Source organism: Nelumbo nucifera, chromosome 1 (assembly GCF_055504915.1).
Source record: "Nelumbo nucifera cultivar China Antique chromosome 1, China Antique-T2T, whole genome shotgun sequence".
NCBI classification, from domain to species: domain Eukaryota; kingdom Viridiplantae; phylum Streptophyta; class Magnoliopsida; order Proteales; family Nelumbonaceae; genus Nelumbo; species Nelumbo nucifera.
This window is the reverse complement of record NC_142649.1, coordinates 155,263,105-155,275,815: the sequence shown is the minus strand read 5'-3', so window position 1 is coordinate 155,275,815 and position 12,711 is coordinate 155,263,105. Positions and strand designations below refer to the sequence as shown.

At 39.2% G+C, this 12,711-nt stretch overlaps 1 protein-coding gene across 1 annotated transcript; it reads left to right on the top strand.

Annotated features, from left to right (window-relative positions):
• Positions 1-1,564: 1,564 nt before the first annotated feature.
• On the top strand, positions 1,565-12,010 carry RIN13 (RPM1 interacting protein 13). The gene is made up of 3 exons (XM_010266512.3): positions 1,565-2,652; positions 10,298-10,384; positions 10,683-12,010. Exons 1-3 carry the CDS (start codon positions 2,320-2,322, stop codon positions 11,832-11,834), a joined length of 1,572 nt encoding a protein of 523 aa, XP_010264814.2. The 5' UTR covers positions 1,565-2,319; the 3' UTR covers positions 11,835-12,010.
• The last annotated feature ends 701 nt before the right edge of the window (positions 12,011-12,711 follow it).

Sequence of the window (12,711 nt, the reverse complement as noted above, 5' to 3'; positions counted from 1 at the left end):
AAGTGGAATCAAACATATACAAAATGATGTGCTTCTTACTTTATGTAAAAGAGAATGGAGACTGGTGGTAGGTTATTTCTATTTGTCTGAGGGAGTAACATAGGAGGCAAAATGGTGTAGTCCCCACTTAATACGGGAGAGACTATTAAGGTGGAAAGAAGGTGGTGCAAATTTAACATGAACTTTTTTTTTTTATACAAAATTTGCATCATTAATTTTTACAAATGGAAACAAAAGTGTAAATTTTACACCACGTAGAAGAGCAAACCAACCGAGGACCGACTCATTGGTCTATTAGCTGGTTTGTTCCAGTGTTGATGCAAAATCAAATCCTGCAACCAGCACTTTGAGGAAAAAGGGTCAGTGAGAAGTTATTAATGGTGCACACTGCATAGCACCGAATAAAAAAAAAAAAATCAAATGAATGATTTGTATCCGTTTCAAATTTACACTAGAAAGAAAGAGGTTCTGTAGTTGTACCAAACATGGAAGATTGGAACTTGATATATCTACCTTGTTTCTGACACATAGACTGGCCATAGGAATCTATGGATTGGTCATTTGTTTTATCCTCCATTCCCTATATCTGTAAACCCCACCTCTCAATTTCTCATTGGTTCTATTGAGTGAACTTCAAAAGTCTCTTACTTGGATCTCAGTTAGAGTCGTTCTTATTATTTGTTTTTTTTTGACAAGTAATGGCATGATTTTCATTCTATAAAAACCTTATTTACTCAAAACGCTGCAGAAGGGGGGAAAAAAATACAAGCATCAAGATTTCAATTACAAGGGGTGCATGTTGAATAATTGATTTGAAGAATAACACTATGTTGGACCTGATTCCTTTAAAAAACTATATTGGACCTGATCTTTTGGGCCGAGCTCATTTAAGTTTTAAGAAGTTATCAACCTGACCGCTCAAGTTGCACCCATATCAGTTGCATAATCCTAGACCTGCCAAAGCATTTGCAGCCCTAGGGATCCATCTGAATGACTGTTCAAGTTGTGTCCTAATACTTTGTTCTTGTCCATACTAATTGGTAAATTTCAAATCCAAATTCACATGAATGTTACATAAAAGAGGTACTTGGTGAAAAAGAGCTTATACTAATGCTTATCTTAATGCTCATTCAAATTCAAGTTGTGTTCTAATGCCTATTAATAAGTGCTTATGAGTGTTTAATGAAAAAGTGCTTCTTTCAAATGGGATAGTATAAGTATTTTGAAAATTACGTTGGAACAGACGGGTCAGAAGCACTAAGTGTTTTTTTTCAAGTGCTTGAAAAAAGCCCAAATTTTGATCTTATTGAAAATGGGTTTATTTCCTGCAAAATCACTTATTTGGACTTATTTCCCAAATTCATATGTGTGCCAACCATAAGTGTTTATTGGTGCCATCCCGTCCTATAATAAGCACTTTTTCCAGCCAATCTACCGCTTGATTTGCTTCTTGATAAGATAGAGTTAAAGAGGGGGGCAGACACTGAGGCATTCTTTGATGATGTTCTCCAATATCCACTGGGGCTTTATTGTTTTCCTAAGGCAATTGGTGTGGAGCTTTGAATCACCTTCAATGATGATGGGTGAGTCCTTAAAATTAATAGCAATGTTAATGACTTCCCAATTGGCCTAAGCTTCAGTTAAATTGATCGATGTGTATCCCAATGCAGTAGTAGGCTTTGAAGAGGGTATAAGAAATTATCTACACTCAGGGTTTGCACTTTGCTGTAGGGGGCTCCTTGTCCACGACCCAAATTGGTTCAATTTCAGTCGTGGGCTTTTAAGTGGCCCAAATTGGTTCAATCGCTGTGGATTCAATCGCTGACCTTTCCTCTTCCCCTGACTTGCAGTCATGCATAGTAAAATAGTAGTTCCATACCTTTTTTCTCCATTTTGGAACGAGGGTTTGCACAAAAGAAGGGAGGAAATAACTCACTTTCCAGAGTTGGATTTTTAGTTATTTTAGTATAGATTAGATGCTAGATAGGTAGATTTTCTCTCTTTTTTTGTTCCTCCTCCAAATCTGAATTCCCCTGCAATGCAGCCTTTTATCAAAATTGTTCACGTCTTTAACCAGAAAAGTTTCTGCCCTTTCCACTTAGTCTCTGCCCTTTCAAATCGATCTTTACTAAGCTAAAAGCACCAGTATTACTTTTGTTCCCACGAAATTTCCAAATTTGAAATTGTATGTTTTTCTATTTGAAGAGAGTTGTGCTGCAAATCCCTTTTGATAATTTCGTAAGCCCATGAAAAAGTTCCGTCGTTTTGATCCAAGTTTGTTTATTTCCTGGTTAATTTGATCTGGCTTTGTTTAGAATAATGGACCCCAGCTCCATAATTCTTGAAATTAGTTCTGATGAAGAGGGTGCCTGTGAAGAAGTCACCGGTGATAATTATGATTGGATATCGGAACTGCTTAGTCCGGTTGGTAATGAAACAGAAGAATCGGATGACGTTGTGTTTGTGGATGAGGTTAGGTCTAGTTCTGTCACTCAAAAGCAGAACTACAGGCCCTCGGATGCTGCAAAGCCTAAGGATGTCTCCGATGATGAATGCATGATTTTGGATGGTGACCCTGACAACCCAGTTGCAGTTGTCAATGATACTGCGGATGAGTCAGAGGAGTTGCTTATTGTGAGCGAAAAGGGGCAGGTAAAGAGGTTATGTTTCTTTGTATTATTTCCCCCTTTCTTTTACTGGTTATGGTATGTTGCAGGCTTGCAGCTAATAGGATGATATATTGTTATGTTACGTTTTGTTCTGTGGAATTGGTCCATGAACTCTCATAAACTTTTTTAGCATACATACCTTGGTGCAACAAAATTGTATGATTTTATAATGGTAAATGATTGTTCTTTAGCATCTCTTGTGTGAATTTTCTACATCTGGTTCTGTTCTGATAACACTTGGTCAATTTTAACCAGTTATTAATGTTTTATATTGTACGTAGTTCTGTCATATTGTATGCAATTACGTGTTCATATGTTTAGTTAGTTCACAAATTGTTTTGTCTGATGGTAAAATCTTGGGATTACAAGTGTGAGCATGTGGGTACTAGTGTGAGAGCGGCCACTATGTGCAAAAAATTCTGGATGTTAGGCCCGTATCCAGTACAAATAAGGAGCTGATTAATCACTTATTTATGTATTGTGCATACATTATGCCCCTCTCTGGCTTCTTATCGATTCTCACCTTTTTTTGAGCAATAACAATCAAAGAGGTTTCATTAATATGAAAGAAAAATCATCCATACAACATAGGCACGGTGGGTGTAAAATGATTGAAGTGTTGATCAGATAATTTTTGGTTGCAGAATCTATATAATTGAAGGTTTTTCATTTGCCCCTTGTTTTTGGCAACTCTGTATTATCACCATTGATTGGAGAGTTGGAAGGGATAATGTTGTAGTTACTCACCTTCAATTTGCTGATGATATAATAATTTTTTGTTATGGTAGTAAACCTCAACAGGTAAGGAGGCTGAGATTGCTAATAAGATTATTTGAGGGAATGCTGAACTTAAGGTAATTTTTGAGAAGAGTTGTGTAACTAGGGTGAATGTGGATGATGTTGTACTAGTTACCATAGTAGGAGATCTTGGGTGTCCGACTAGTACTTGGCCTATGAATTACTTGGGTCTCTCATTGGGAGGCAATCCTAGAAGTTGTAGTTTTTGAAAACCAATTGTAGAAAGGTTTGGGAAATGATCAACAACATCAAAGTGGAATTATATCTCATTGGGGGGTAGAACAACTTTGATTAAATCTACATTTGCTAATCTTCCTATGTGCTACCTCTTAGTCTTCAGGATTTGGTATTCCATAGGAAATTGCCAACAAATTGGAGAAATTAATGAGGGATTTCTTGTGGAAACTGGGGGAGGGTAAGAAGGACCATTTGGTGAAGTGGGAAATTGTTTGTAGGAGTAAGGATCAAGATGGTTTGGGAGTAGGTAGTTTAGCAATGAAGAATGTAGCTTTGTGAGGTAAATGGCTGTGGAGGCTGTCACTAGAGAATCACAAACTGTGGCATAAAGTGGTGGTGAGTGTCCACGGATGTTGGAAAATGGATGGGATACTAATGTGTCTTCTTAGGCTACCTTGGCCACCCCTTGGAAAGCTATTCAAGTAATGCTGCCACAATTCCTTCCTTGTGTTAGGTATGATGTTTACTCAAGTAATAAGATTTTATTTTGGGAAGACCTTTGATTAGGTGCTTGTCATTTGAAAGACATATTCCAAGTCTTGTTCTCTATTTCACTATTCAAGAAGGAGCCTATCTCAAAGTTCATTTCTTCTTCTTATATTGTTGCTGGGTTTGATTGGGACTTGGGTTTTAGACAAGGTTTGAGGGATTCTAAATGGCATGGTGGCAGTACTTTGTTGCAACTACTTGAGCATATTGTTTTAGACCCCTCCTAGCTTGATGGGAGGATTGGACTCCTAATCCTAAAGTCTCATTCTCTTGTGCCTCTTTCTTTTGGGCTCTTTGTTCTTTTTTTGGTGCATTCTTCACTTCATGTTCATGAAATTTGGTGTAGACCTGTCCCCCCCTAAAATCCAGGCTTTCTGTTGGGAGGTGTATTACTATGGATGTTTTGCAAAAAAGAAGGAAGAATTTTGTATACCCCAAACTGGTTTTCTCTTTGCAAGGCAGATTGTGAGATTGATTACCACCTACTAATCTCCTTTCCTTTTGTTACCTAAATTTGGAAATGCTTTTCATTTGGGTGCAGGTGGACTTTGTATATGAACCTGATCAGTTTGTTTGAGGTTGGTGCTTTTAGTTGGTTGAGGAAAAGGGGAAGGTTGACGTGAAGATGCATGATGTGGAAAGAAACTCAAGAATTTTTAATGAAAAGGAGGGAACTAAGGAGAAGTGTTGGATTGCTTCCCAATAAGAGTGACACATTAATTAAAAATTTTGGACGTATTCACACCTTTTTCTTATGTTGATATCAGAAGGAAATGGAGGGAACTGGTTATATCTTCATATAAAAGGCTAAAGTTCAGCAAGATTGGTTGCCACTGGAGGAGGGTTTCATTAAATAAAATTTTGATCGAAGTAGTTGTGGTAACTTGGGTCCCTTAAGTGTAGGACGGGTGTTTGGAGATAAGAAAGGTCATACTTTAGCCTTATTCTCAATTCTTATTGGGGTAGGGGAGTCTACTAGATCTGAACTCCTTTCTGTGATGGTTGGAGTATATAAAGCAAAAGAATTGAATGTGGATAGGCTAATTATTGAAGGTGACTCTTAGGTGGTGGTTGGCTGGATAAAGAATGAGAAGCAGATAGTCTGGGCCTATAGATTATGGAGAGATGCTTAAAAAAGTTTAAATGGTTGATAAGGGATTTGTTAAGAGGGGCGGGCCGAGCCATACTCTAGATAGAAGAGGGCTTTGAAGCAGCGATGGGATGAAGGAAGGAGATCTTAGTGGAGAAAAAAAAAGCTTTGTGTTTGAGGAAATCAAAGGAGGTGATGTGTTGAAGGTGAGTGATGATAAGAAATCCATTGTCTTCCTGGTCAAAGACTTAATCAATTGGTTTAAAGGGTTTCTGGACAGAACAATACATGCGGTGAAGGCCCTAGGATGGAAGGGTGAGTTCAGAAGATATGGAAAGATTTATATTGTTGAATAATAAATTTGGTTGTTTTATGATCCTTATTGAAGTTTTTGGTAATTAAAGAAAGCAAATTGCTTGCTTTCCAGAAGGGAGGAAAGACAGGGTTGGATGTTGGTGGCAAAGGTAATGGAGGAACTTGTTGAGAGGAAATGGAATAGGAAGGACAAGTTGTGTCCTTTCAGGAGGGTTGGGGGTTTTGTTGTAGCAAGGTGTTTTAATTGGGTTGAATGTTTAAAGTTATTGGGTAAAGGGTTGGTTGTTTTTTCCTTTGTACTTGTAAGTTTGTTAAGGGTTGTTGGGTCATGATTTGGGCTTTCTTTCTTTGGGTGCAGGTGATTTATTGTCACCTTTCTTGTAACCTCTTTCTATCTTAATAATGTTTCTCTTCTATTTATCTCTTAAAGTAGGAAGGAGCTTGGAAGTCTCAAGGAAATGGGGGTTGCAAACCAGAACCAAAATGCTACGAAGAAGTGGAAAAATCACTGAAAGTGACTGTAGGCGGCTCTGTTCTAACATCGAAGGTGGTCCTAGGGAAATAAGGAGGACTAGGGTAAGAAAATGGTGATTGTAGCTAAGGAGAAGGTGAGAAATTGGAAGAGTGTGTTGGAAGAAATGCATAAAATTCAAACCAAAGAGATGATAGTTCTAATGCTTATCAAAGATAATAAAACAGTACTTGACCTGGGGGAGTTTTAGTCAGAGTTCTTGACCGTGGAGATGAAGGAAGGTGTACTTACAATAAAAAAACCTCTTGAAAGATTTTCAAGAAGGAAGTGTGGTTCTGAAGATTTTTGGTCTACCATTTAATTTGTGGTTGGAGCATGTGTTTGAAAAGATTGTAGTACCTTGTGGAGGGCCTTTCATGCTATGAGACTTATGGTCGTGGGTGCCAACTATGAAAAGATTCCAAGATCCTTGGAGTTGTTTCCAGAAGGAAGGTGGAGAAAGGTGTGTTTAGTGTTAGAAGTCAAAGTGACACTTTGGTTGCAGGGGAGAAAGGTAGAAAAAGAAGGTGATGTGGCATGGAGATTGCCATGTGTAAGAGAGAGATAGGCAAAGAAAATGAAAGAAAGAAAAATTTAAGTAAGGAAATTGAAGGGTCAGCAATGGAGGAGATACGAATGGGTTGGAAGTTTAATATGGAAAGTAATTCAAAAGTTTTTGAATTAAATTGGCTGGGTCGGAAGCACTGATGCCCCTATGCTTGCTGCCTACTCGGACTGATTGGCTTAAGACCGGAATGCTTACCGATGCCGCTGACCTCCCACTTTCAGTAAGGGATGAGTGTACGACAACCCTTGCTCGATCTAGTGCACTAGCAGCAAGAAAGCGGTTGCGCTACCGCGCTGCGCTAGTGCTCAATCCGTTGCTTGTTGCATCTGTTTTTCATCATGCTGTTAGCGCAACGGCTTGAGTGCAAGCAAGTGAAGGCTGCAAATTCAGGCGCCCACTAGGGCGCTGCAACGCGCTTTGCCGTTGCAGCAAGATTCAAAACTACTGCACGCGCTAGCGCGCTGCTGTTGCGCGTTAGTGCAACGGCTTGAGAGCTAGCGCGTGCAGTAGTTTTTTGGCCCAAAAGCTAGTGGGCAGACCATTGAGGTTCGGTGAAATTGACCTGGTTGAATGTAGTAGGGCTGAACCGAAAGTAATTAACCAAGTCATGTGATCACTTAAGTGGATGCATGGCTAAGCTAAAAAAACCTTGATGGGAGACAATAGATTCAATCTACCATCGTTTCCTTTGTAGGCACTTAAAGAGAGAAGGAAAAACAAGAGTTGCAGGAGAAAGGTTGTGCTCTAATGGGTCTTGCATGATAACTCTGAGTAAGAGCTCCCTAATCCAGATAGTCGAGGTGTAGGGGTGAACAGAGTGGCAAGGTGGATTAATCTAGAGGAGTAAGGACTTGTAAGCAACTTGGATGATACGACAACTTAGGCAGTGTTAATGAAACTTTGTGCATTGCATGGATCAAGATGATGAACTCAATCTGATAGAACTCTTTATTGTTAACCTCCAGGAAGACTTTGGTGAAGTTGAAGGAGTTGCAGGGAGAATTAGGCAACTGATGTAAAAGAGAGGGGCATCTATGGTCTAACCCAAGTGAAGCTTGGTAGCCACAAGCACCCAGAAGGGGGGATACCATCTAAATCACAACCCATCATAGGATGTTGGTGTTTCTGTAATGAATTTAGGCAGGTTAAATGGTTTTCAAAGGATATGCAGATTGAGGTAATTTCGGTGCAAAGATCAGCCAGCAGCTCAGCTGATGGTTTGACAAAGCAGGGAGTTAATAGGTGACAGTACTTTTGGCTATGCTGTAAAATGTTGTAAAATGCAAGTTCTGGGTGGGATAGCAGAGACTATTTGATTTCTTCTTGATAGTAATCACAACCACACGTATCTTTTCTTTTTCTAATTAATGAATGAATCTCTTTTATTGTTGCCAATCAAGAAAAAAGAGATTTGCTGTTTGCAATTCAGTGGGTACCAAGAACTGCAAATGGGTTGGTTGACACGCTTACAAAGCAAGGGGTAAATAGGGAATATATGTATTGGGTACAGTTGTAACTGTATTTTATGTAATGGGTTGAGGTCCCACTAGGAGGCTGTATCTGTACATATATTTCTGTCTTGCTTAAAGAAATCTGTTAATTATCCAAAAAAAAATCCATAAAAGAACTGCATTGGACTCTTTTGTTTTATGCCTCGATGCAATGGTAAAATCTTTGGCTGGCAAATGTGAGAATGTAGGTTTGAGTTTGAGGGCAGCCACTTTGTGCAAAAAAGAAATTTCAGTTTAGGATCGTACCCAGTCGACCCCTCCCAAGACCTCAATTAGCTGAGACCATTATTGGGTAATGGCCTTTGTTTCAAAAGGAAGAATTTTATGCCTTATTTCTATTTTATACACGAACAGTCAACCATATGCCATCACAAATACTTGAGAGCAACGGAATGGGTATAATAAAATAAAAGCATGCCCCTTGTGTGGCTATCTTCAGCCATTTGTCTCTTATGAATCCTGATGCTGGTTGTTGATTTCCAGCTATTTATAAATACCTTTTCAGAAATCGTAACTTGTAACTGAGGTTATGCCAGTACTATTGAGGTAGTTATTGTGTTGTATTCTGGTTCTATTGGGGTAGGTGATTCTCTTAGAGCTAGGTTATGCCAGTACCGGAAGGGTTAAAGAAGGCTAAGGAATTGAATCTACAAAAGTTATATGTTGAAGGAGAATCAAAATTGGTTATAGAATGGTTGCAAAAGGAGAAGAGTGGACCATGGAAATATGCTAATGAAAAGGGGAGTTCAAATGGTTAACTCGGGGTGTAGAGATTCGGCTCCAATGGGTGAAGAGAAGTGCCAACTCATTTGCAAATACACTTACTAAACAAGGGGTTGGAAGGGAGCAGATGTTCTGGGCTGTGTTATAATTTGTTTCTTGTATTTCTTGGGGAGGGTTGTGAGAGTTTACCTCTCCCCTAGGTTCCTTTGTACTTTGCTTTATTTTCTTTAATAAAAGGTTTTGTTATTGATAAAAAAAGTTGTACATTTAACTGTCTCTCATTCACTTGAACCTTACTGGGTTATCCACTCAGGTCTTACTAAAAGGGTCTCATCCTTCTATCTGTTCCTTCCTCAATCTTTCCTTCTTGGTGTCTTTGAGGCCTGAAATTTCCATAATCCTGTTGCTCCCTATGCCAGTGGTAAGCCCCGAAATTTGCAAACCTGCTTTTGGGTTCTACATACGTTGCCACATTAACCTCTCTCTCTCTCTCACGTAGTTGAAGTAACAAGAAGGAAAATGATAAAATAACTTAAAAACAAATTTGCAAACCTGCTTTTGGGTTCTACATACGTTGCCACATTAACCTCTCTCTCTCTCTCACGTAGTTGAAGTAACAAGAAGGAAAATGATAAAATAACTTAAAAACGAAATAAGGCAGAGAACGGAAATTGGGTGGAATGTTATAAATTAAGAGATGGATTTCATGGAGGCAACAAGATTTAGGGACTCCTCATCCTAGGGGTTAGGGACTCACCCACCCAAGAGAGTATTCTCTGAACTGGATGCCTCACACTTAAGGTTAAATGGCTTTATATAGGGGAAGAGGTAGCTGTTAGAGTATTTAATGTAAAACTAGTTGTTAGAATCCCACTAACAAACTAGCTATTGCATGTTGGAAACCCATTAAATTCTCTACTTAGTAGAACTTGATTTGGTGCTTCTTGAAACATAATTTTAAACTGCATCACTCTCTTTTACACACATCCTCTTCCTCTCTCCCACTCTCATGCAGACACACACACACATGTGGACAGTGCTGATTGCTACTATGCTTTTCGGCTTCAATGGAGCATCATGCTGGAGCCTGGATGTGGACTATTATATTTGTTTTTGGATGCCTGTATATGTCAATTATTTTTTTTTGTTAAATCTAACCACCAAAATTGGGGCGGATTACCATTGGAAAAATATTAACATTCTCCTATATGGTTAATAATTTCATTTTAGCTCAAGAAATAATTCTGATTGCATTGTTCAACTGTTTCGTGCTTTTGTAATGTATTTGTTGCAGTCATTGACCTCATGCATACATCTACTTTGTCATGGATGTGAGTATTTTTGTAAGACTAACATCAATTCTCAATTTTGTCTGTTCATTTGCAGCTAGCATGCAGAGATTATCCTCACCCACGACACTTGTGTGCTAAATTTCCTTTTGGTTCTACTCCACATGAGAAGTACTGTGACCTGGTATGTTCACCCATTCACTAATGTGAAAATTGTAGCCTTTGTTATTGGTACCATTTTGTATTTTAGGTTCTAGGGGCCATTGCTTGGTGCAGTGATAAATCTTGGGCTGAAAAGTGAGAATACCCACTTTGGGCTGAAAAGTGTCAAAAGATTAGGTCCATATCCAATCCACTCCTCCCAAGGCACCAGAGAGATGAGACTAACAGTGGGCAATGGCCCTTTCTATTTTAGGCTCTATTCTAAAATTCTGATTGATTTCCTTTTAGTATTTTTATTTGCTCCACTTTGGGAAGTGCAGTGCCATTGCTATGTATGTGACTCACTTGCTCCATGTGCTTACTGGGGTAGTGGCCTCTCCAGTACTGATCATTGTCATGCTATTGATAAAGAGGAGATATGGAAAGAACAGAGGATATGTCTTAAACAAGGCAAGGCAGCACCACCAGCTTTCCAAAAGCTTCCTGCTAGTACTCTTTCCATGATGCCATTCTCTTCTAACACAACTCAAACGCCACATCGACTAATACCTCCTAATTGTGGCTTTGTTCCAATTCAATCACCCTCCAGCTCAGCCCATCTCCGTGCTTGCTCATCAACTACCAATTTTAGCACCCCAAATATCATAAACCCAAGGAGGAACCCCCGGTCAGGAGTCATCCACTCCAGAAACAGATTCTCACAGGATTTAAGCAGATCTCAATTGATATCTGGTACAACCAATCTCATCCGAAAGGTGAGATATGGACCTCATTTTTATCCACCTAAAAGGGTAGGTAATCTGGGACGTGGTTCAACAATAAATCAACGAGCTGGATATGGACCATATGGTTTGTCAAGTAATAACGACCTTGCTTGCACATCACAGCAACCAAGAAGGCATGCTATCCCAATATTACTGAACAAGGACCGCCACACAAGGTGGCAGGGCATCCTTTCAGGAAACAATCCGGATGTGGGTTTGTGTCAGAGATCCTCCCAGCCAAACATGGGGATTACTACAGACTTCCAGTCATATCCCATTTCTTCTCAACCTCAGGCATATGGTCAACCTATACTGCAACAAAATGACGGCCATAATTTATATGCTCATGGGAATTCTGCTCCAAATGCCACAAATGCAAATCCATTATACTTCAGCTCCAGAGAAATAAATACCACAACCCAGGGCATACGACTTTCTACTGTAATGGATCCTAAACTTCAAAGTCCTCAGTCCAACCTTGACCCATTAACTGTCACAGAGTCTAATATCCAATATCCTAGTAGCATCAATCCTGTTCCGTCTGACTTCCACGGGGAGGACTGGGTTTATGCTGACGAGCAGTCCATTCTGGGGATTACAGAAGACTATGTGCCATGTGAGCCAGATCAAGCCCAACCTGATCCAGTGGATCCTGCAATGATTATATTTGATTTTGAAACCTCATTGGATCAACTAGCTCAAGAATGAGGTATGGGGCTGTAATTTGGGTTAGAGCTACTGTGATGTACAGCTTTTCGAGGCTGCAGGTGTATGTATATTTCTATACTCAACACCCAGTTGGTTAAATACAGTTGTATAAATCTTGGTGATGTTGTAGTGAATATCTATTACTATATCAAGCAGGTACCCCACTTGCTCAAAAATCTGCATAAGGTGGATGTCTTATCTTTTCTACGTACTATCAATACCACGTGCAATTGCATGTGCCTTCTGCCTTATAAATATAAGTTGTATAAATTTTTGTTTTCATGTTGTAAGCATCAGCAATTAGCAGGAAATTAATAGACTCTGCACCTTTTCTTGTTGCAATGCGGTACTTAATGGCCCACGGATGGGGGTAACCAATCAGTATTAGTCCATTTCCAACCCAAGAGGCTTTCCAAAGGTATATAAACTGAGAATTGTCTTTCTTGGATGTTCTGGACTATGTGAATGGTGTTTTGGTGCTCCAGTAGAAAGAAACAACAGAACTTTGAACATGCAACTTTTATTGTGAGATGGTCAAAATGGTGTATCTGCAATTTTTCTTTTTTTGAAAAGGAAAAAAAAACTTATCTATTGAAAGCAAAAAGGGAGTACGTAAGGCAGGATGCACAACCAGATTTGCAAAAAGAGAATCGGTATACAGCTCCAGAGACATAAAAAATCTTCCTACTTTATGTTGCAACCACAACAAGCGTTGCCCGAAGTCCTGAACTAATCTTGAGCCTGAAATGTAGGTAAAAACAAGGTTCAAAGTATCGATACTCCATGAGTTTTCTACAAGCGTTGCTCATTTTTTTTTAAACCTTTTCAGTTTGAATTTCACAGATAGGCACGTAGGGATGGTTAGAAGTATCAGGTT

Coding starts and splice junctions, on each gene's coding strand:
- RIN13 (XM_010266512.3), top strand. CDS start 2,320: ATGGACCCCAGCTCCATAATTCTTGAAATTAGTTCTGATGAAGAGGGT. Junction 2,653..10,297: donor TTGTGAGCGAAAAGGGGCAG/GTAAAGAGGTTA, acceptor GTTCATTTGCAG/CTAGCATGCAGAGATTATCC. Junction 10,385..10,682: donor ATGAGAAGTACTGTGACCTG/GTATGTTCACCC, acceptor TGGGAAGTGCAG/TGCCATTGCTATGTATGTGA.